This window comes from Mus pahari, chromosome 16, assembly GCF_900095145.1.
Source record: "Mus pahari chromosome 16, PAHARI_EIJ_v1.1, whole genome shotgun sequence".
In the NCBI taxonomy this organism is placed as follows: Eukaryota; Metazoa; Chordata; class Mammalia; order Rodentia; family Muridae; genus Mus; species Mus pahari.
This window is the reverse complement of record NC_034605.1, coordinates 65,631,236-65,650,194: the sequence shown is the minus strand read 5'-3', so window position 1 is coordinate 65,650,194 and position 18,959 is coordinate 65,631,236. Positions and strand designations below refer to the sequence as shown.

General features: G+C 44.3%; 1 protein-coding gene across 6 annotated transcripts in view; it reads right to left on the bottom strand.

The window, feature by feature from the left end:
- Positions 1–18,959, bottom strand: part of Aopep (aminopeptidase O (putative)) — a 310,014-nt gene that overhangs the window by 79,177 nt on the left and 211,878 nt on the right. For all 6 annotated transcript variants that reach the window (XR_003845375.1, XR_003845374.1, XM_021215555.2 and 3 more), the window contains 2 exons: positions 15,649–15,692; positions 5,333–5,393 (listed from right to left, as the gene is read on the bottom strand). Coding sequence is in view for 4 of the 6 variants with exons in the window: in XM_021215555.2 (XP_021071214.1) it covers positions 5,333–5,393; positions 15,649–15,692 (105 nt within the window). In the remaining 2 variants the exon portion in view is untranslated. The remainder of the gene's footprint in view (positions 1–5,332; positions 5,394–15,648; positions 15,693–18,959) is intronic.

Here is an 18,959-nt window from a genome sequence, read left to right as displayed (position 1 = left end):
TGCTACATCTTAAAAGTAAGGCATAGCAGATAAAGTTTTTATTTTTCAAAATAATATTTTTATTGTTCTTTGGGAATTTTACCTCATACACCCCAATCACTCTCACCTCCCAGTACTTCTATGTCATCCCTTGTGACCTACACCCCTCCCCAAAAAAGTTCAATCTGTATTGTCCATATACTTACTGGAGCATGGTGAAACTCCCATCAGCCCACCCTCTAAAGAAAATCGAGTCCTTCTCCACCTACAGAGCTGCCAAAAGCAATCAGTTGTGGAAAGCTACATCTCAGCATCTTTATCACAGTTTTTAAAAGATTTATTTATCTATTTTATGCATATGAGTACACTGTAGCTGCTTCCAGACACAGCAGAAGAGGGCATCAGATCCCATTACAGATGGTTGTGAGCCACCATGTGGTTGCTGGGAATTGAACTCAGAACCTCATGAAAAGCAGTCAGTGCTCTTACTCACTGAGTCATCTCTGCAGTCCCCTTATCACAGTATTTAAGAGTTGTCTTTGATGGCTTCCTGGGGTGGTAAGGGTTGTCACTTAAGCCTTCTGTCCTCCTCCTCCTCCTCAGATGTGCATCTGCAACCATCAGTAGCACTGCCAGAGTAGCCTCCTTGCTCTTTAGAGTCAGCAGGAGGTCAGATCATGGGCTTGCTCATGGTTTCTGGTGAAAGTTTCAAAATAATATTTTTATAATAAGTTTTAATGAGTTAGTTCATCTTGTAGCATCTGAAGGACTGGTCCAAGAACCCTGTGGGCATAAAATCCGGTGACACTCCAGCCCTTACATAAAGTAGTGCAGGTACGGCATGTGGTCTTCCCACCCAGTTTGTTCAAAATCTATCAGAGGGCACACTGCTGCTCCAGGGGGTCTGTAGGTGTTCAGAGGCAGTTTCTTTAAAAATACTTTCACCTGTAGCTGGCTGATCTCATGTAGCAACCAAAGGAATGGCACCAACTGTACATGTGTGGCCCTGTGCACTCCAACACTACCATTTCAAATGTGGAAAAAAAAAATTATATTAAAGAAATGTTTCACTTTTCTTCTTTCTTTTCTTTCTTTCTTTCTTTCTTTCTTTCTTTCTTTCTTTCTTTCTTTCTTTCTTTCTTTCTTTCTTTCTTCCTCCTCCTCCTCCTCCTCCTCCTCTCTTATTAGTATGAGGCTTCTTAATCTGATGCACATCTCAACCCAGATGCTGAGTTTTAAGCATAAATGCTTGGGTTTTATTTTTATTACATAAAATCTACAGTTGAAAAGTAGGTTTATTATTATACCTGAGATGTTTTAAGCAATGTAGATTTATTAACTTTTACATTTAGAGAAATTTAATTAAGATTGGACTTAAGATTCAGCCACTGAGGCCAGCTATTCACACAGGCCTGCAATCCCACTCAGGAGGCAGAACCATCAAGGTCTGTGATTCCCAGGACTACATTATGAGACCCTGTCTCACCAAACACACACACACACACACACACACACACACACACTACACACACATACATATTAATTGACTAATTAATTAGTCCAGGTGTCCAGGTGTGCTAGATATAGTTCTAGTACTTAATGCCATGTGTCTGTCACTTCTCTATCAGACAATGGGCTTCTGAGCATCAAAAAAGGCTAAGCAGAAAAAACAGAACCATGCTTATCGTAGTAAGTATGATGAGGATGCTTCAGATGTAATGCTTCTTCCTGGCAGGGAAGATAAGGACAGCATGAGAAACATGTAAATAGCAACCACATAAAGCCAATTGTGATGAATACAAAACAGAAGAGAGAGAATGTCAAGAGAGATAGGAAAGAGCATGTGAAAAGGAGACTGTTGTTTTGGGAGTCTGGTATGCTTAGAAAGTGGGACAAAAAGGCTCTGAAGACGACAGCCTTGGGCAGGACTGAAAGTGTCACCAGCAGGTCAGACAGCATTCTCAGAACACTGCCAATAAAGAGAGTCCTGGTGAGGTTGGATTTGAGTTGTGTTTGGGGAGAACTCACTTGACATTGATGTGGATGATAAACAGACACACAGAAAGAAAAGAGCTTGGCTGCTCCATGACGACCAATTAGCTACTGCACAGCCCAGGCAAAATACAACATGGAAGTGGTGCAGGTTCGGGGGAATGGGATCAGGAATGTGGAGTTGCTTACGAGGAGGACCTCAGGACTTGACAAGTTCCAGAGGATCTTCCAAGGCTCTGTAGCAATTAAACCAAGGAGGACTGAAGACCTGAATGAAGAAAGGCTATCTCTAGTGCATCTGTACTGAGACCTTGTAATGGAGGTTGAAACGTGACTATGGGTGAAGTGGGCCTTAGGGAACACATGAAGAGAAACAGCCACAAAGTATGCCAATCAAGTATCTGGGGAATGGTGTGATGGTAGATGGTGGCCTTCACACACATGGGGATTGTGATGGCTGCATGGACACACTAAGCCACTGTATAGAAGGGCTGGCTGTCCTCTTAGGGGTTCTGGAACTAATCCCTAGTAGACTAGGAGACAGCTACAAACTAGTCCAGCACAGGACTGGAGAGCTGACAATATCAGGAAGCAGCAGTCACCAACACTTGCTCTTCAGCTTATATCAAAGGACAAAGGAAAGCAGTGAAGAAACACTGTCTAAAAGCTCAGACCAAAGTCATGATTTATTTTTGAAAAGTCCAAATACCGACTACGCAAACCAGAAAGCAAGAGTGAGGCTCGCAGTTGGCTGTCAGTAGGCCTGGGTCACCTCTGAGACTGACACAGCAGTGGGTCCACAGTTTATGCTTCTGAGGCTTACTGTTTTTATCTTATAATTGGCGGGAAATATCCATCATGCACAGGGCCCTAAGTTCTGTCTCCTGCACCTCAAAATCAAAACAAAAACGGTGTAGAAAGGACAAAAAAAATGTAGATATAGATTCTGAATGGTGGCTGAGAAGATGTGCACTAAAGTCTTCTCTTTGGTTGCCAGCCACAGTGGTACACGCCTGGAGCCCCAGCATTCAGGGAGTACTGAAATGTGGGTAGGCAACTTCAGCTACGAGAAATCCAAAGCCATCCTGGACTATGTGGGACCCTGCCTCAAAGACCACAGTGTGGGGAAAAAGTCACCCCGGTGTCATTCTAATTTTCCTACTTAAAAGCTTTTCATAACCTCAAATAAGTATATAATCTTTTCATAAAAAATTGACAAAAGCAAACAAGTCTGAGATCACAGACAATCTCAGTCTCTGTGAGGTCAAAGGCTCCAGGATGAGGTATTCCTTAAGGAGGCTGGATCCAAGTCTTTCGTGTCTGTGGGTCTTGTGCCCACTTCTGCTGCTCCTGAAGCTATGGCCACTTATTTTCTCTTTATGATTTCTATTCAGCAGAGCTGTGAAGGAAAATTGAGGCAGGCCTTTCTGAGAAGACAAAAAGCCTCTGTAGCCTGTGGGATGGAAACTTCATAAGAGAACACTGGTCTCTGTCATCAGAGAATTCGGTTGCTGGAGGACAGAAATTCTGAGGAGAACAAAGAGCAGAGAGCCTGTTGGTACTGTCACTTCAGGGCAGGCATGCTAGTAACTTTATATTATAATGGCAGGATGAAGAACAAGGTGTCCCATTCACTGTGAGCTCCTGCCACCACAGGCTCTCAGGCCTTGCCAAGCATTTCACTGAAGTGGAAACAAAAAGAGACTTACAAGGAGTGTGAAAGGGGCTGAAAGCAGGTAGGTAGATCATCAGTGGCCACATAAATAACCAGAGAACTGGGGTGGGGTGGTGGGGATGAAAAGACTCCTGTGATCACTTACCAGCCTAGCTTATGCACTAAATCAGGCTTGCTTCTGTCTGCTGCTGTTGTTTTTACTCAACAGTTAAGCACCAAGGGAAATGTCAGTTGGGCCTTAAAGATAAGTTATAGCTGCTGAGCCTCATTGCACCTGTCTGTTTTGACAGTAGGTTTCATCAGTTCATGGTAGAAAGCCTTCTCTCTGCTAAAGCTGTCACAAATGCAACTAGATCTCAGGAAGAAAAGGTTCATCTCAGAGGCAAATCTTACCCTTTCATTTTCCTTCTCTCAGTTTGTATGAGGCAACATCCCCTGCTACCACCAAGAAGAGGGTCAGCCCTACCCCATATGCCTTGTGGGCGGCCTGCTTCCTGGCATGCACAGCTCAGACTTTAGGAATTCCTCTTTCTTCCATCCTGGCTAAATGGTGCAAATAAAGGTCCTATTCTAGAGCAGCCACACCGAGAAGGCCTAGGAGCCTCCAACAGTCTCCTTAGGCCCATAAGACAAACTCCAGTGAAACTACCAGAGAAGCCTCACCTAAAACACTGCATGATAAGGCTGGTTCTGCAACTTATCTCATTCTGAAGTCACTTCCTTAGAAGCCACAGGCTCTCGTAACATAGCTGATGTTAAAGTGCAGTTGTCAGGGCTCCAGGCAGCAGCCCCTCGCCTGCCTCACCTGCTTTGTTTAGTTTATATTTTCTTGATGGTTCCCAGAGGGACTGAGCCAACCAGTAACTTCGAGTGGCTGGCACACAGTTCTGAACTGAAGGCCAAGTATCTCCCAGCGAGCTGATGGTGGCTGGTAGTGACATTTCCCCATGTTGGAAGGCTGAACGCCCTCCACTTCATTTCATGTCTTGCACCCAGACACTCCAAAGCAGAAGTTCACATAACTAGCCACAAAACCAGAAAGAATAATCAGGGTACAGGGGATGCTGACCTGAAAACAGGACCAAACTTTTCTTTGCTAGGGGACTGTCCACAGTCACCAAGGGCTACTACACAGTTAACTTGGTCCTTAGGCCAAGGGACTAGGGAGGAACCTGGATTACCCAATAGATCCTAGAAACATGGACCTTCCCATGGAGATTTCTCTCTCGTGGATACCCATGAATTAAAAGAGAGGAAAAGCTGAGTACATGTTCCCAAGACAAAGCAATGACTAAGTGGAGATGCCAGCCTGATGCATAAATACAACAGGGAGGAAGTTGAAAGGCAGGGTTGGAATGGAAACAGGTACCATGGTCAGGTAAAGCTGTGGCAAACCTGATCAACTGTTTGGCTATCCCCAAGCCATCTGCTTCACCTACTGAAGGTATTAAACTATTGCTTGGAGACTCTACCCAAAATACCCACCATGCTTTGGATGGCCTCACTTACTACACAACACATGGCCACTGTCACATTCACATACATCCCACAGGGACTCAAGCCAGTGGCTCCTGTAGGCCAGAATTTTCCTGACAGTTACTTTTATAGACATATTAGAAACATTACTGTCATGGCTGAGAGGCTAGCAATAAACTTTATTCTATTCCTGAAACAGTTTGCAGGTACCTTAGGTATTCCGGAACACTCAAGCCAATCGCGGATGATGTTCTCAACAGACAGGCCGAGCCTTCAGAAACAAAACAAGAAACAAACAGTTAAAAAAAAATGGTTCAGCCGGGCCTGGTGGCACAGGCCTTTAATCCCAGCACTCGGGAGGCAGAGGCAGGCGGATTTCTGAGTTCGAGGCCAGCCTGGTCTACCAAGTGAGTTCCAGGATAGCCAGNAAAAAAAAAAAAAAAAAGGTTCAGAACACACAGAACCAGGACATGTTTAAGTATTCAGGCAGAGGAGGTGCTCTCCTGAGGATGAGCACTGCCCCACTGGCTGGGGTGTGGGAAGGAACCCATCAGGTTAGGGTGATCTCTCCAGGGCACAGGAGTGTCTGTAGACTGAAACTGATGAGGCACAGGCATGTAGCAGCAGATGCTTTTAATGCTTTAAGGGATGGGAATGTTCTTGGATCATGTAGAGCCTGAATGCCTGCTGGAGGAGGCAAGGCAAGTAAGGCCTCTATGGCAGCTAGTGTGACAACAAGTCTATGGGCACAGTGTGATTGGCTCACCTGTTTGTTTTCTCCAGGCAGACCCACATCAAAGCCCCTCTCTATGCAGTATTGTGAATGTTTATTACATTGGCTGAAATGTAACTGCTCTCTTGCCCTGCTGACTTCACTGGTCTATAAAATCATTAAATATCTGGTATATTAACAGCTAGCAGTCTTCCTTCAGTACCAGGCAATTCCTGCTCATGCCCAATATCTTCTCACTGGACCTTAGGCAGGAAGAAGGCAGCCTGCTTCCTTGGGTACCCCCATCACTCTCTGCCCCCTCGATCTAGCACACTTGGGATGGAATGGTTTGGTGGCATCACGTTTACTGTCTTCTTGAAGGATGGACACTCTCTACCAGCTAACCCCAGCACTCAGCCCTCACCACTGTTCCTGGTAGGAGAGTGGGTTTTTGTGGAGATATTTTTATCTGAATGAATAAAAACACATTTCTTGGGGGCAGGGAGATAGTTCTATGGGTAAAAGCCTTGGCTGTTTAAGCCTGGTGGCTGGAGTTCCATCCTAGAACCTACAGAAATGGCATATCACATGTAATCCCAGCAATCCTATCAGGAGAAGGGAAGTAGAGACAAAACAACTGCCTCAAAATGTGTGGGTCAGCTATCAGAAAACAAAAGAGACCCTGCCCTAGCAGGGTGAAATTGAGAACTAACTCTCCAGAGTTGGCATCTGGCAACCATGAGCAGGTACATGAACACACACCTGCACATAAATAAATTTAAGTCCCCAAGTAAATCCCCTCTACAATTTCTCTATTGATGACAGAAGTTGTAGAAATATGAAGTATGCTGAGGTACTGCAAGGCTAAGAGTAGCACACTGTGGGCATCTGGTCAGGAATCAGCCTTCAGTGGGCTGAAATACAAGGAAGACACACAGGGAATATATGGAGAGAGTCTGAGCTTCTACTGCCAGTATCTCACAATAGGACTACCAGGTAGATGATTGGGAGCAGACCTAAGAAGACAGAGGGACAGGCCTTCCTGGTCCCTGTAATCAGTGACATTTCCAGACACGCCTCACAAGAAAGCTGAGGACCGCCACTGCTGGCCTTTTCATCAACTGCTACCATGTAACACCGTCAATCCAGTGCAAATAGCCACGCTCTCCATGCTATTCTCAGAGACAGACTGCTCCTCAGAGCACCATCAGGAGGATCTCTGTCTTCCCTTGAGCTTGCGCGAAGGCCCCATACACCCACAGTGGACTTGGCTGACCAGACAGGACTATGAGGGTAGGTCTGGCTGGCCCCTCGGGGAAAAACAGCAGAGGAGAAGATCCCAGAAGACAGGGCTGGAAACTAGTACACACAGAACTGGCTCCAGTGCTCAAAACCCAGGGCTGCTCAGGATGAGCACAGGAAACAGACCCCTCCACCAAGTGAACTGTGTCCCAGTGGCATGATCAGTGGTAGGTAAGGTGCAGGACAGAATGACTTTGTTCCAAACAAGAATAGGCCTTCAACTGAGTTGTCTCACTTCCTATGTAAACAGAAATCAATCTTATATGCCAGCCTCACATACCTCGAGGGAAAACAACAACAACAATACCACAAACCATTATTTTTTAGGAAGTGTTGTTTACTGACTTCTATCCAAACTTCTGTGAGCTACACTCTGGCATTATCTTAGTTACCCATAGAAAAGCCAAAGTCAGAGGCACTTCTAAGGCTGACCATGCACCTGGCATCTAGAAAAACAGGTCTGGGGAGAAAACAGTATATGGGGAGAGACAGCACTTAGAATACTTAATAGCATAGATGGTCAAAGAGTCCACACAGTGAATGTATCTGAGAGTTCATAGGAACTGGGATTACATATCCTAAAAAGGCAACAGCTGAGTGGTGACTTAATTGCCATTTCTGAGTGATTTTACAAAAGATGGTGAGCAGCTGTTGGGCATCACCACAGAGGAGTAAATCCAGGACACGACATCATTTCCTTTGTGGAATTTCCACTGCAAGACTCTTCTTTCAGTGGCATAAAGAGAGGCTGGGACCAAAGACTGAGAAAGTAGGTGTTGAGCATTGTCCCAAGTCCTCAGGCAAGGAGCCCAAGGGTCAGGCAAACATCTGTATGAGACAAGCATCTGGTGGAGCTACCATGCCCAGAGTAGAGGGGAGCTGAGGTGAAAACATCCCAGAGATTCACTGTCTCTGCAGAATAGATGATGGGTGCTTCATAAGATGCTACAGCTTGTTGGACAAGCATCTGTGATGTGGAAGACCATCTTCTCCACAAGAAGATAAATGGGTAGAGGATACCAAGAAGAACACTCAGAGAGGCTACTTGAACATGTAGTTGTGAAGGCTGCACTGTCTTGCATGCTGGGACAGGAGCAATGGAGATGGAGGAGACAGAGTAGGAAGACATGCCTACATGCCTGTCCCACAGAGACAAGGTGTAGATAAGGCTTGGCCTAGCCAGCAGCACCTAGCATGGTGTGAGAACAGACCACCATGACTACAAAATAAGGAAGAGGCTAGAGGCAGGGAGGCCACATGGCAGGCTGCTGATTTGCTGGTATGTGTGTATGTGTGTGCACGTGCACTTACTTTATAGACATAGTCTCTCTATGTAGCACAGGATAATTTCAAACTCAAGGTTCTTCTACCTCAGTTCCCTGAGTATGTGCCACCCATGCCAAGGACATAGAATGCTGGGGAAGTGTATGGAAGGCTGAAAGACTGGCAGCAGACTCTGGCTTCTATTAATCTCTACCAGACAATATTCCCCAGAAAGCATGTGACCACTACTGTGCCCATCTTTGGCCAACGCTGATGGCTTGTTCACTGGCTAGTAGTGAAGCAGATACTGCTGCCATATTCAGTTTCTTCACACAGACTCTCTGGTGGAACTAAAACAAAACAAATGAAGATATCTCTAAGCACTGCCAAGTGGAGGCACAGAAGTGGCAGCTGCCATCTATGTACTTACTATATTGGAGTACAGAAAACATCCACCTAAGCCTTAGAGGAATAGCACAAATCCAGTGTTGTTATGCACAGCATGGACTCAAACAAAGTTCTCAGGGCTTGGGAAACTTACCTAAGGCTGCACAGACAGTACCTGAAGAGCTGGGATTGAAATTTATAAAGCTCTGCTTTCCTTCCCATGTTGAACCTGGGCTTCATCATGAATCCCTTTCTGCAGTGGTATAAACACACCACAGACACGGAGCCTGTGCATCTGTGCACCTGTGCCCAACATAACTGTCCCTTCTTGCTAACACTAATCACCCCTAAAGGTGGCCTGCTTCCTGCTGTGGCTGCCCTGCTTGTCAACTCTCCAATTGCATTTTAAGAGTAGAAGAGAGCCTTTAGAAGCAGAGATGTGAGAACAGGAGAGCTCTCTAGGCTAGTCAGGAACAAAACCTTTCCTGCCTTAACTGAAGACAGCTTGAATTTTCAGGCCACTTTTCTCTGGAAAGATTCAAAGCATCTTATAAGCACAATCATTTGGTCCTTATGGTAGCTATGTGAAGTGGATGATGACCACCTGAGCAAGTGTTCAGTCTACAACCTAGGTGGATTCTGGCCAAAGTCAGAGTTGCTGGAGGGACTTCTAAGCTCTGCTGTTAGTGCACTAAGCCTGCCTGGGAACTGTGGAATAAAATGTTAGGTCATCAGAAGAAGAATCATGCATTAATACTCTCCCCCTAAAAAGCAAGGGAGCCACCATATAACGATACCTTTTTTTCTCCCACCCTGGGAAAAAGTGGATCACATGTTTTCAGAGCAAAGTGAGCATCTCTATGATAGTTTTGGTGTTTTGATCATTACTATAGAAATGGCACAGCAGTGATTAAGTGAACAGCTGCCTGTCACAGTCACCAAAGTATCTAAGCTGGTGGTGCATGTTTTCCCTCTGAGGTCATTCAACTTAAATGATCCCAGCAGAAAGCAGAGGCATTTCCATGTAGCCAGGACTCAGGACACACAGAAAATGACCCGTCTGCATGTCTCATCACTACAGAAACTGATCTTATGCAGCAGATAGCTAACTGGACACAGAACCAGCGTGCATGACCTTCAGATCTGGGCTAGGGCATTCACTCTTCCCATCCCACGGCTGAGACCTGGTACTGGGGGCAGCAGGCAGTGCTACCCACTGGCTGCCTGCGTGTGTGTACCATACTTCACATGGCAGCGTGGAGTTTCCATGGGCTATCTTGAGACCCTCTGGACTATAAATGTCACAATTAGTTAATACAGAAGAAACCAGAACGTGCTTCTCTCTCTGATACAATACTGCTTAGAAAAGTAAGCTGTGTTCAGAGTCTAGAAAGGGAACACGTAAGTGACCTTTGCATGATGTGGGTATGAGCAGAACTAAGCATAGTCTTGCAGGGAGACGGGCTGCACACACCTGGATGTCTTGCTGTTGACTTCTGAGCTGCTGTGGTGAATGAAGCAGCAACTATCACCTGTGTCTATCATGGGCCCATCAGCTTGCTGGTGACTGCATACCATGCTGCTATCATTCTTGGTTCCTGCCTTCAGCCTCCTGGGATTTTAACCCTCACATTTTCCCTCTACAACCCAGCACACACTCCCACTAGTTTCACATGAAGCAAATGCCAGGCCGCAACAACTGTGAACATCTAGGTACTGGACACAGAAAAGGATCAGAGTTTGGAATGGAAATGCCCTTGTCTGAGAGCACAACTTAAATTCTATACGGGTTTTAAAATCACTGATAAGTTATGCTTTTTTATGTCTCAGAGCTTTCCATGGTGTTGCTCATTTTCTTGATCAAAACAAAGCATTTGTGCTCAGATAGATAATGAAGACTGCGTATGAGGTGAGTGTTCCCTGCTCTGTGGGGGAGGAAGAGCAGGAGGGGGGTAAACAAACAGATGAACATGCACACACAAATACTGTAATTGATGGGCAAGATTAATCAGTAGCTGTGGCTGACACCAGAACCTGGGGGCTAAGGTTGCTGGACCAGCTATTCTCCGGGGGAGCATAGGTTTTTGGCAGGGGGAGCATGGTGCATGGGTCCTTCTAGATGGCCTCCTAAGCTTTATTTCCTTCCCCTCAATACTGATTCCTGGGATAAGCAGCTACCCACTTCACTTCAGAATGTAGCTCAGGGACCAAGAAAGAAAAGTCAGGCTCACATCTGATTCCTTTATTCAACTTGACAACTCACCCATTTGTAACTGTGTTACCTCTCAAACAACCCATGAGTCTGTTCTTTGCTTCAAAGCCCACTGGTACTGTAACCATCACTGAAATAATTCCAGTTCTCAAGATCTTTGGACTCAAATGCACTGGTGTTCTCTAGTACATCTCCCAGCTTCTAGCCCTCCCATTCCTCTTCACTCCCCGACTCCCTAGGACCTAGGCTCTGCCTTTAGGTCTCATTTCAAATTCAGGGCTGATGGGTCTGCTATCTGTAGCCCCCAGGACCCAGACCTTACAGTGTTCTGTATGTGCTGATTCTAATGTCCTGTATGGGTGATTATAATGACCCGTGATTTTGATAGTTGGTCAGGATCTCTTTGAAGGCTATCGTTGGATTTATTCTCTCCCTTCTCCCATAGTCCAGACTAAAGCCTGTTACAGGAGATGCTCCACAGAGAATGTTAGTAAGTGCAGAGGAAGCTTGACACTAGCCACTCAGTGTGACAGGCAAAGCCTTGCCTGCTCAGCATGGCTCAAGTGCCTAACAGATGTACCAGAGGATCAGTTTGCAACTGGGGCCAAAGATCAGAGGCTCCAGGGGGTAGATGTGCAGCCTTTGGAGGCCCACATAAAATTAGTACAATATGCTGCATAGGTAATAGAGCAAGCCATCTGCTTGAACAGGCAAACTAGATTTTGAGATTAGTTAGCAGGCAAGAAGATGTTTAAATTTAAAAATGTACTCCAATATACTTGGTGAAGTAGGGTTTTTGTTTTGTTTGTTTTGTTTTTGTTTTTATGTTTGTTTTTTTGTAGGCAAGAGACCACTTTAACATTTAAGGAGAATTCTTAATGAGACTTAAGTCTGCTAAGCAAAGCATGGTCCCACTGGAAAAGGCATCCCACCTTGTCAAAAGGATGCAGTGGGTGGTTGGCAACCACACAGGCCATGGATGCTGCGCTAATCTCCATGACTACAACAAAAGTTTCTTTGTGGGCCCAGTGTGTTGCCTCAGTAAATATCTACAACAATAAAATCCAGGCCTGTGGAGCCAGAGGGCTCAGGGCATCCAAATGAACTCCATACTGCATCATGGAGATTAAAAGACACAGACCTCTCAAACTAAAGTGTACTGTGTTGCCTCAGTGAAAACTGCTGTGTTTCTGCCCTAAGAACTTTGTCCTGAAGTAATGCAGTCAGCACTCAGAATGCAAATTTATAATCAACAGAAGAGGCCATATGCTGCATCTATAAATTTCTTCCTTTCCTCCCTCCTCTTCCTCTTTCCCCCTCCCCTCTTCCCTATTTCCTATGCCCAAGGTCCTAAATAAAGGCCTCTGAACTCTATCGGAGAACCTGAGCTATTGTCCCAGGGGGCAGGTATAAAAGAAAAGGAAATTATTGCCACCATAGCATGGTAGTCAGGCACATGCCTAGCACGTGTGAAGCTGTGAGCTTCAAATCCAGTACTGAGGAAGAAAGGGGGGGGAATATGTATACATTTTAGGTCTACTTCTGAATAATAAATAGCCACATCTGATATCAGTTTTGCAGAAGAATCCCACCTGTGCTGGCTGGTTTTATGTCAACTTGACACAAGCTAGAGTCATGTGAGAAGAGGAAACTTCAATTGATGAGAAACTGCTTCCATAAGATAGGACTGCAGGCAAGCCTGTAAGGCATTTTCTTTGTTAGTGATTGATGAGAGAGGACCCAGTGTATTGAAGATGGTGTCACCCCTGGGCTTGTGGTTCTGGGTTCTATTAGAAAGTGGGCTGAGCAAGCTATGAGGAGCAAGCCAATAAGCAGCACCCCTCCCTGGCCCCTCCATCAGCTCCTAACTTCAGGTTCCTGTCCTGACTTCCTTCAGTGATGTGAAGGTGTAAGCCAAATAAACCCTTTCCCAAATTGCTTTGGTCATGGTGCTTCATCATAGCAATGATAACTCTAAGATACTACCATAATATGTCTACAAAACCCAAACAAACAAACAAAACCAAAATAAAAACAAAACAAACAAAAACAGGAAACATTTAAAGCCATCCACACAACACAGTTCCTTAGCACAGACTCCTGAAAGCCTGTTGTCTTGCCCAGTTACTGAAGTTACAGTTTATGCTTGTGAATGAGCACAGAATGGCAGGAATCAAGAAATACATTGACTCTGAATGAAGCACGGATTGGCTTCGTGTTTACATGTTCCTGCTTTATTAGTGTTTGTTCTGTAAGACGGCTTAACGGGTAAATGTGCCTGTTATGCAAACCTGATAGATGGTATGAGCTCACTCTCTAGAACTTACACTAAAGGTAGAGGAGAGACTTCACTCCACAAAGCAGCTCTCTGACCACATAAACACCTTGCTGTATGCACACTCACACAGAGAATAATCAGGGTTTAGTCCAGTGGCAGAGTGCTTGGTTGACAAGTGTGAGCCCCTGTACTGGAAAGAAAGACCACAACAGAACCAGGACTAATAACCAGGCTTCTACCTGCTGGAGGAAGGTGGGAGATAGGGAGGTTTCAACAAAGTCACCCAGGGGAGATCCACTGTGTAGGAAAAACCTCCATGTCCTCGCAGTATGCCCTTCTCTAGACTTAGCCTGGTTGCATAATAAGTTACCCTTGAGACATCTAATTAAACTGCCTATCAGACAGGCCCATCAACATACAAGTGACTGGCCTTGCATGAATCTAAAACAATATCCGTGTCAAAGAATTCATGTTCACACTTGAAAATGTTCACATGCATTAAAAACACTGCTAAGCCCGAAGGTCAAAGAAAGAAAAGCAATGTCAGTCCTTCAACAAAGAAACACTTAAATTGTTCAACAAGCCCCTTTGATGTCTGAATGTCAGTTTTGCTATTAGAGATGATGCTTTGGGTACTTATGTTTAGGGGTTAAGATAGAGCCTTAGAAGAAGCAAGGTAGAGGAATTTACATGGGTAGCAGGGCCTCTGGGTTTCCTCTAAAGGCTGTATGAGGCCAGGTCCCATGTCTGCAAATGACCACATCCAACAACGAGCATGTTCTTCCTTTTCATGAAGCTTGCAGAGAACATGGAGATGAGGTAGTCATGGTCTGGAGCCAGTCCCTATGGGCTCATACACTAAAGGAAAAGCTACTTAACTTCTGCAACCTCAGCTTTCACAACTCTAGAGCCACACTACCTATGTGGCCCCAAGGTACAGACTGGTGGCTTATGTCATGTTTCTTCAGTTGTCTTTTTGGTCAAACATGGAAGAAAGATCACATACAAAAAAAAAATGTTGTTCACCCATGCTGCTGTTCAGTTGGGTGAGTTCTTGCCTAGCATGTATAAGGGTTTGATCCCTGGCAACACATAAGTTAGTAGTGGTGACACACAATCCCAGATCTCAGGAGGCGGAGGCAGAGGCAGGCGGTTCAGAAGTTCAAGGTCAGTCTCAGTTATGTAGTGAATTTGGGGCTACCCTGCCATCCATGAGACCCTAAGTAAGAATGTTGTTCCAAGGGTTGAGTGCCATCATAATCTGTTGTTTTCTAATAATCTCCCTGGTGGTGATTATGAGAACATTAAAGTCAGGGCTGATGATGATGCACATAGATCTGTGTGCAGTGCTATGCACAAGAAGTGTTTATGTTTTAATGCACACACAAACCATCAACTGAGCAACTTGTTTAAACATAGATATCAGCTTTGCTTTTTAACACCTGATAAAATATTATCCACATGTTTAATGGGTTTAAATGACTTACTCCAAACTCTGAAACTAAAAGGTATGATGGTTAGTTTTAATTACCAACTCAACACAGTCTAGAATCACTTAGGAAGACAGTCTCAAAGAATAAGTATCTAAATCAGGTTGGCTTGTGGGTGTGACTATAGGAGACTATATTGACTGTCTTGACTGATGGGGACAACTTTGTCTGAAAACATATGGCAGTATTATCTGGTTTGGGACCCTAGGTTGTATAGAGAAGGCTAAGCATCATGTTTAGCACTCTCTCTGTCTGTGAGTGTGATGTCACCAGCCATTGAAGCCTCTGCTCTCTTGACTTTGCCACAGTGATAGACTATAGCCTGGAACTGTGAGCTAAAATATATCCATTCTCCCAAGTTGCTTTTTGTCAGGCATTTTATTATAGCAATGAATGTGAGACTCAGACAGGAGGCAGCAAAGTGGCCTCCACCACAGGCTCTTACAGCATATCAATCTCTGCCTCAGTGAAACAGTATGCCCTTATATAAATCTATACTGACTGGAGCCACTCCAATGTGGTCTTGTTTGTTTGTTTTTAAAGAAGTGGTCTAGAGTAGTTTCCCTGCATCCTCTCATGACAAGCAAGCACTCTATCACTGATCCCTGCCCGGCTCTCTCCTCCATTCTTAGCTGTGGAAGCTGAAGCCTCAGAGTGCTCTTGGCTGGCTTCCTATTCCACACTGAAGGGCCCTGGGCTGGACATGCTGCTGCAATCTCAACCTATTTTCTGGTCTAGCTGTGACACTAAGAGCTGCCCTAAGTTCCTTGGTGCAGAGAGGAAATCTCAACTGTCAAGGTTGTAACAATGGGTCAAACAAAGGTAGGGCTATTTCAAAATTAAAAGTGAACCGGGGTTCCTAATTCCTTTACTGGTACTTACCTTTTGTTTTCTGGAATGCTCTCCAACAGCATTTGAAGAAAATCCTGAAATAAGAAGAAAGCAAACTATTAAAGCAATCTACCCTGAATACCCAAGATACAATTCACAGACCACATGAAGCTCAAGAAGAAGAAAGACCAAAGTGTGGTTGCTTTGGTCCTTCTTAGAATATTCATGAGAGCAAATATGGAGACAAAATGTAGAGCAGAGATTGAAGGAAAGGCCATCCAGAGACTATCCTACCTGGGGATTCATCCCAGACAGAGTCACCAAACTTCAACACTATTGTGGATGTTAAGAAATGCTTGCTGAAGGAACCCTGATATAGCTGTCTCCTGAGAGGCCCTGCCAGAACCTTACAAATACAGAGTCAGATGCTCACAGCCAACCGTTGCACTGAGTGCGGGGTCCCCAATGGAGGAGTTAGAGAAAGGATTGAAGGAGCTTAAGGGGTTTGCAATCCCATAGGAAGAACAATAATATCAATCAACTAGAACCCCCAGAGCTCCCAGGGACTAAGCCACCAACCAAGGAGTACATATGACTCCAGCTGTATATGTAGCAGAGGATGGCCTTGTCAGGCATCAATGAGAGGAGAGGTCCTTGGTCCTATGAAGGCTGAATAGATGCCCTAGTGTAGGGGACTCAAGGGTGGAGAGGCAGGAGTGGGTGGGTGGGGTGGAGGAACACCCTCATAGAAGCAGTAGGAGGTGAGATGGGACAGAGAGTTTCCAGGAGGAGGGGAAACCGGGTAAGGGGATAACCCTTGAAATGTAAATAAATTTATAAATAAATAAATAAGCTATCTATCAGTAAATAACTGCCCAACTATGCTAGCAACCTCATCATGAGGCCTTCCTCAGTCTGTACTGAGCAGCTTCAACTCCAAAAGGCTCATAACTAACCTGTAACACACCTGCAGTGCTCCAGAAAGAGGTCAAGATCAAAACAACAAAAACAGCGGAGGGACAAAGATAGCCCTAGTCTGGAACTCATGGTCCCTTCTCCTCTACTGTGTTCATGCAGTTACAGGACATCCAAGGTGTTTGTGTGAGAGTGCCATGTCATGACTTATAACTCTACAAGCCACTTTCTTTTATTATGGAAAACCTCAAATAACAAACAAAGAAGAATAACTAACCATGCTGTTCAAATGACCAAGTAGCCTGCCTTGCCCTGCCCATCTTCCCTGCCCTCTGAACTATTAAGAAATACCAAATATCATATGTTATCCATAAGTGCTTTTGTAAAGCTCTCTAAGATAAAAGAATTCTGTCAAGAATAACCACAATATCATAGAACTAAAACTTCAAATATGAATGCTCGTTTGTATTTAATTTATACTTTTATTGAGGCCACCTTTTTAGTTCATCTAATTGTGAAATACTGACTGTGTCTTAACTAGTGTTGTCAGATATTGGACATTCAGTTATTAAACTGGGAGGATAAATATGCTAAAATAACTGTTCATTTGAAGGTAAGGCTTAACTAAGATTTTTCTTGTTCTGCCCTTTTATTTGCTAAATGTAAATCCCATAGTCAGCTTCTCATCAGGTGGGTAGGATGACACAGAGGGGAAAGAAGGCAAGCACAAAGTATTACATCATTGCTATTTACGGACATTAAACAACAAATAGGATCTATATATGGAGGGTCTTTGGCTTATTTTTTACTTTTGCTTTTTTTTAAAGCATAGAATCTTTTTGCTATGTTAATATTACATGTTTTCTTTTAATGCAATAATGAATTTTTTTTCTGTTTTTTCTAAGCTTATACAGTCACTTTTGTTTTTGAGATAATGTCTCACTATGGAACTCATGCTGATCCTCGGCTTGAGGGTCACAAAGCCATCACTTTTATTATTTTAAAGATTACCGAGACTAAGGCAATAGGTCAGTAGTAGAGTGAGTATTCATCTATTATTTTAAATAACATTTTGCAAAATGTTCATTAATTATTTATCATGATGTAATAGATCTCTTTGTAAATCACTACATTAGTGGATCACTAACTCACTGACAAGATTAAGTCTTAAAAATCCAAGAACTATAATTATATAATTATAACTCTAATTATAACTTCTTACTAATTTCACCCCATTATGTTTGTATAGTACCTACAAACTTATCTCCTATTTTCCTAGTAACTTATGTCCAATTATGTGGAGGGAAGATGACAGTAACTTAATAGTAAGGGGGAAGAAAATAATTGCTTGAGAAGCAGGAAATTCAGAGTTAACCTTAATTCTACCCTTTCACATTTTCAAGTTACAACTGGCTTCACGGCCCCTCCCCTTTTGATAGGATTATACGAACAAGAATCTGAATTCTGGGTAAATACAGGGTGGTGGTGAAGGCACCTGTGAAAACATCCTCTTTTTTTTTTTTTTTTTTTAAGAACAGTGTCCTGCCCCCTAGTAGGCTACCATTTTGGAGTACCTGTGGATTCCTGCCTCCAAGGGTAGACTAGAGGCTGCAACCAGTGCCTAAAATCACACAGACAAAACATGTGGGGAATCTCCAAGATGTCCCCTGAGAATTGCAATGTGCTTTCTACACTCTGTCCTGTGATCCACCCCATTTGAGACACTTGTTTCTCATCTGAAGTCTCTAAAACATTTATGAGCAGAACTGACCCAGTTGAGTCCTCTTACTCCTTTTAGAGACCCAAATCTGACCACACAGCACTAGGTTTCCTGCTCCCTCTTGTCGGCTGCCATTGCCCTGGGTGGACTTGTGAGAGTAGTCCTTCCCAACTCATTGGCTGCTGAAACAGAAACAAATATGCCCTCAGGAAGCTGCCTTCCCTCACCCGTCTCCTCTGCTCCCTTCTGAGTTTTGAGGAGGAAGTTAGACATTATAATTGGACAAGAACCAGTGGAACTAAGACGTGAGCCTGCAGAGGAAGGTCACTGTGATCTTGGAAACAGGACAACAAGAGGGGCTGGAAGACTAACAATATTGAATCCTGCACAGCAGGAGTTCAGAGGGGGAAGGGAACAAAGCAGGTCAGCCAAGAATAACTAGGTAGCAGGGTAAATGAGAACAACCTACACAATTCATATACACTATTTTAATAGTATATATAAAAAAAGCAAAAGCACATCTTTGCTCCGGTGCACTGCCGGGGAGAGGGCAGACTGGAGAAGCATCACAGCTTCTGGGAAAGATCCCGTTTCTGGTTCCAGTCGTCCAGCACCTTTCCCGCCCGNGGAGGGGTGTCCGCCCAGGAGGAGTCTCAAGGCCTGAGCCGGAAGGAGAGCCATCTTTGCTCCGGTGAGAAGACCAAACCTTCAGATAATAGGAGTAGAT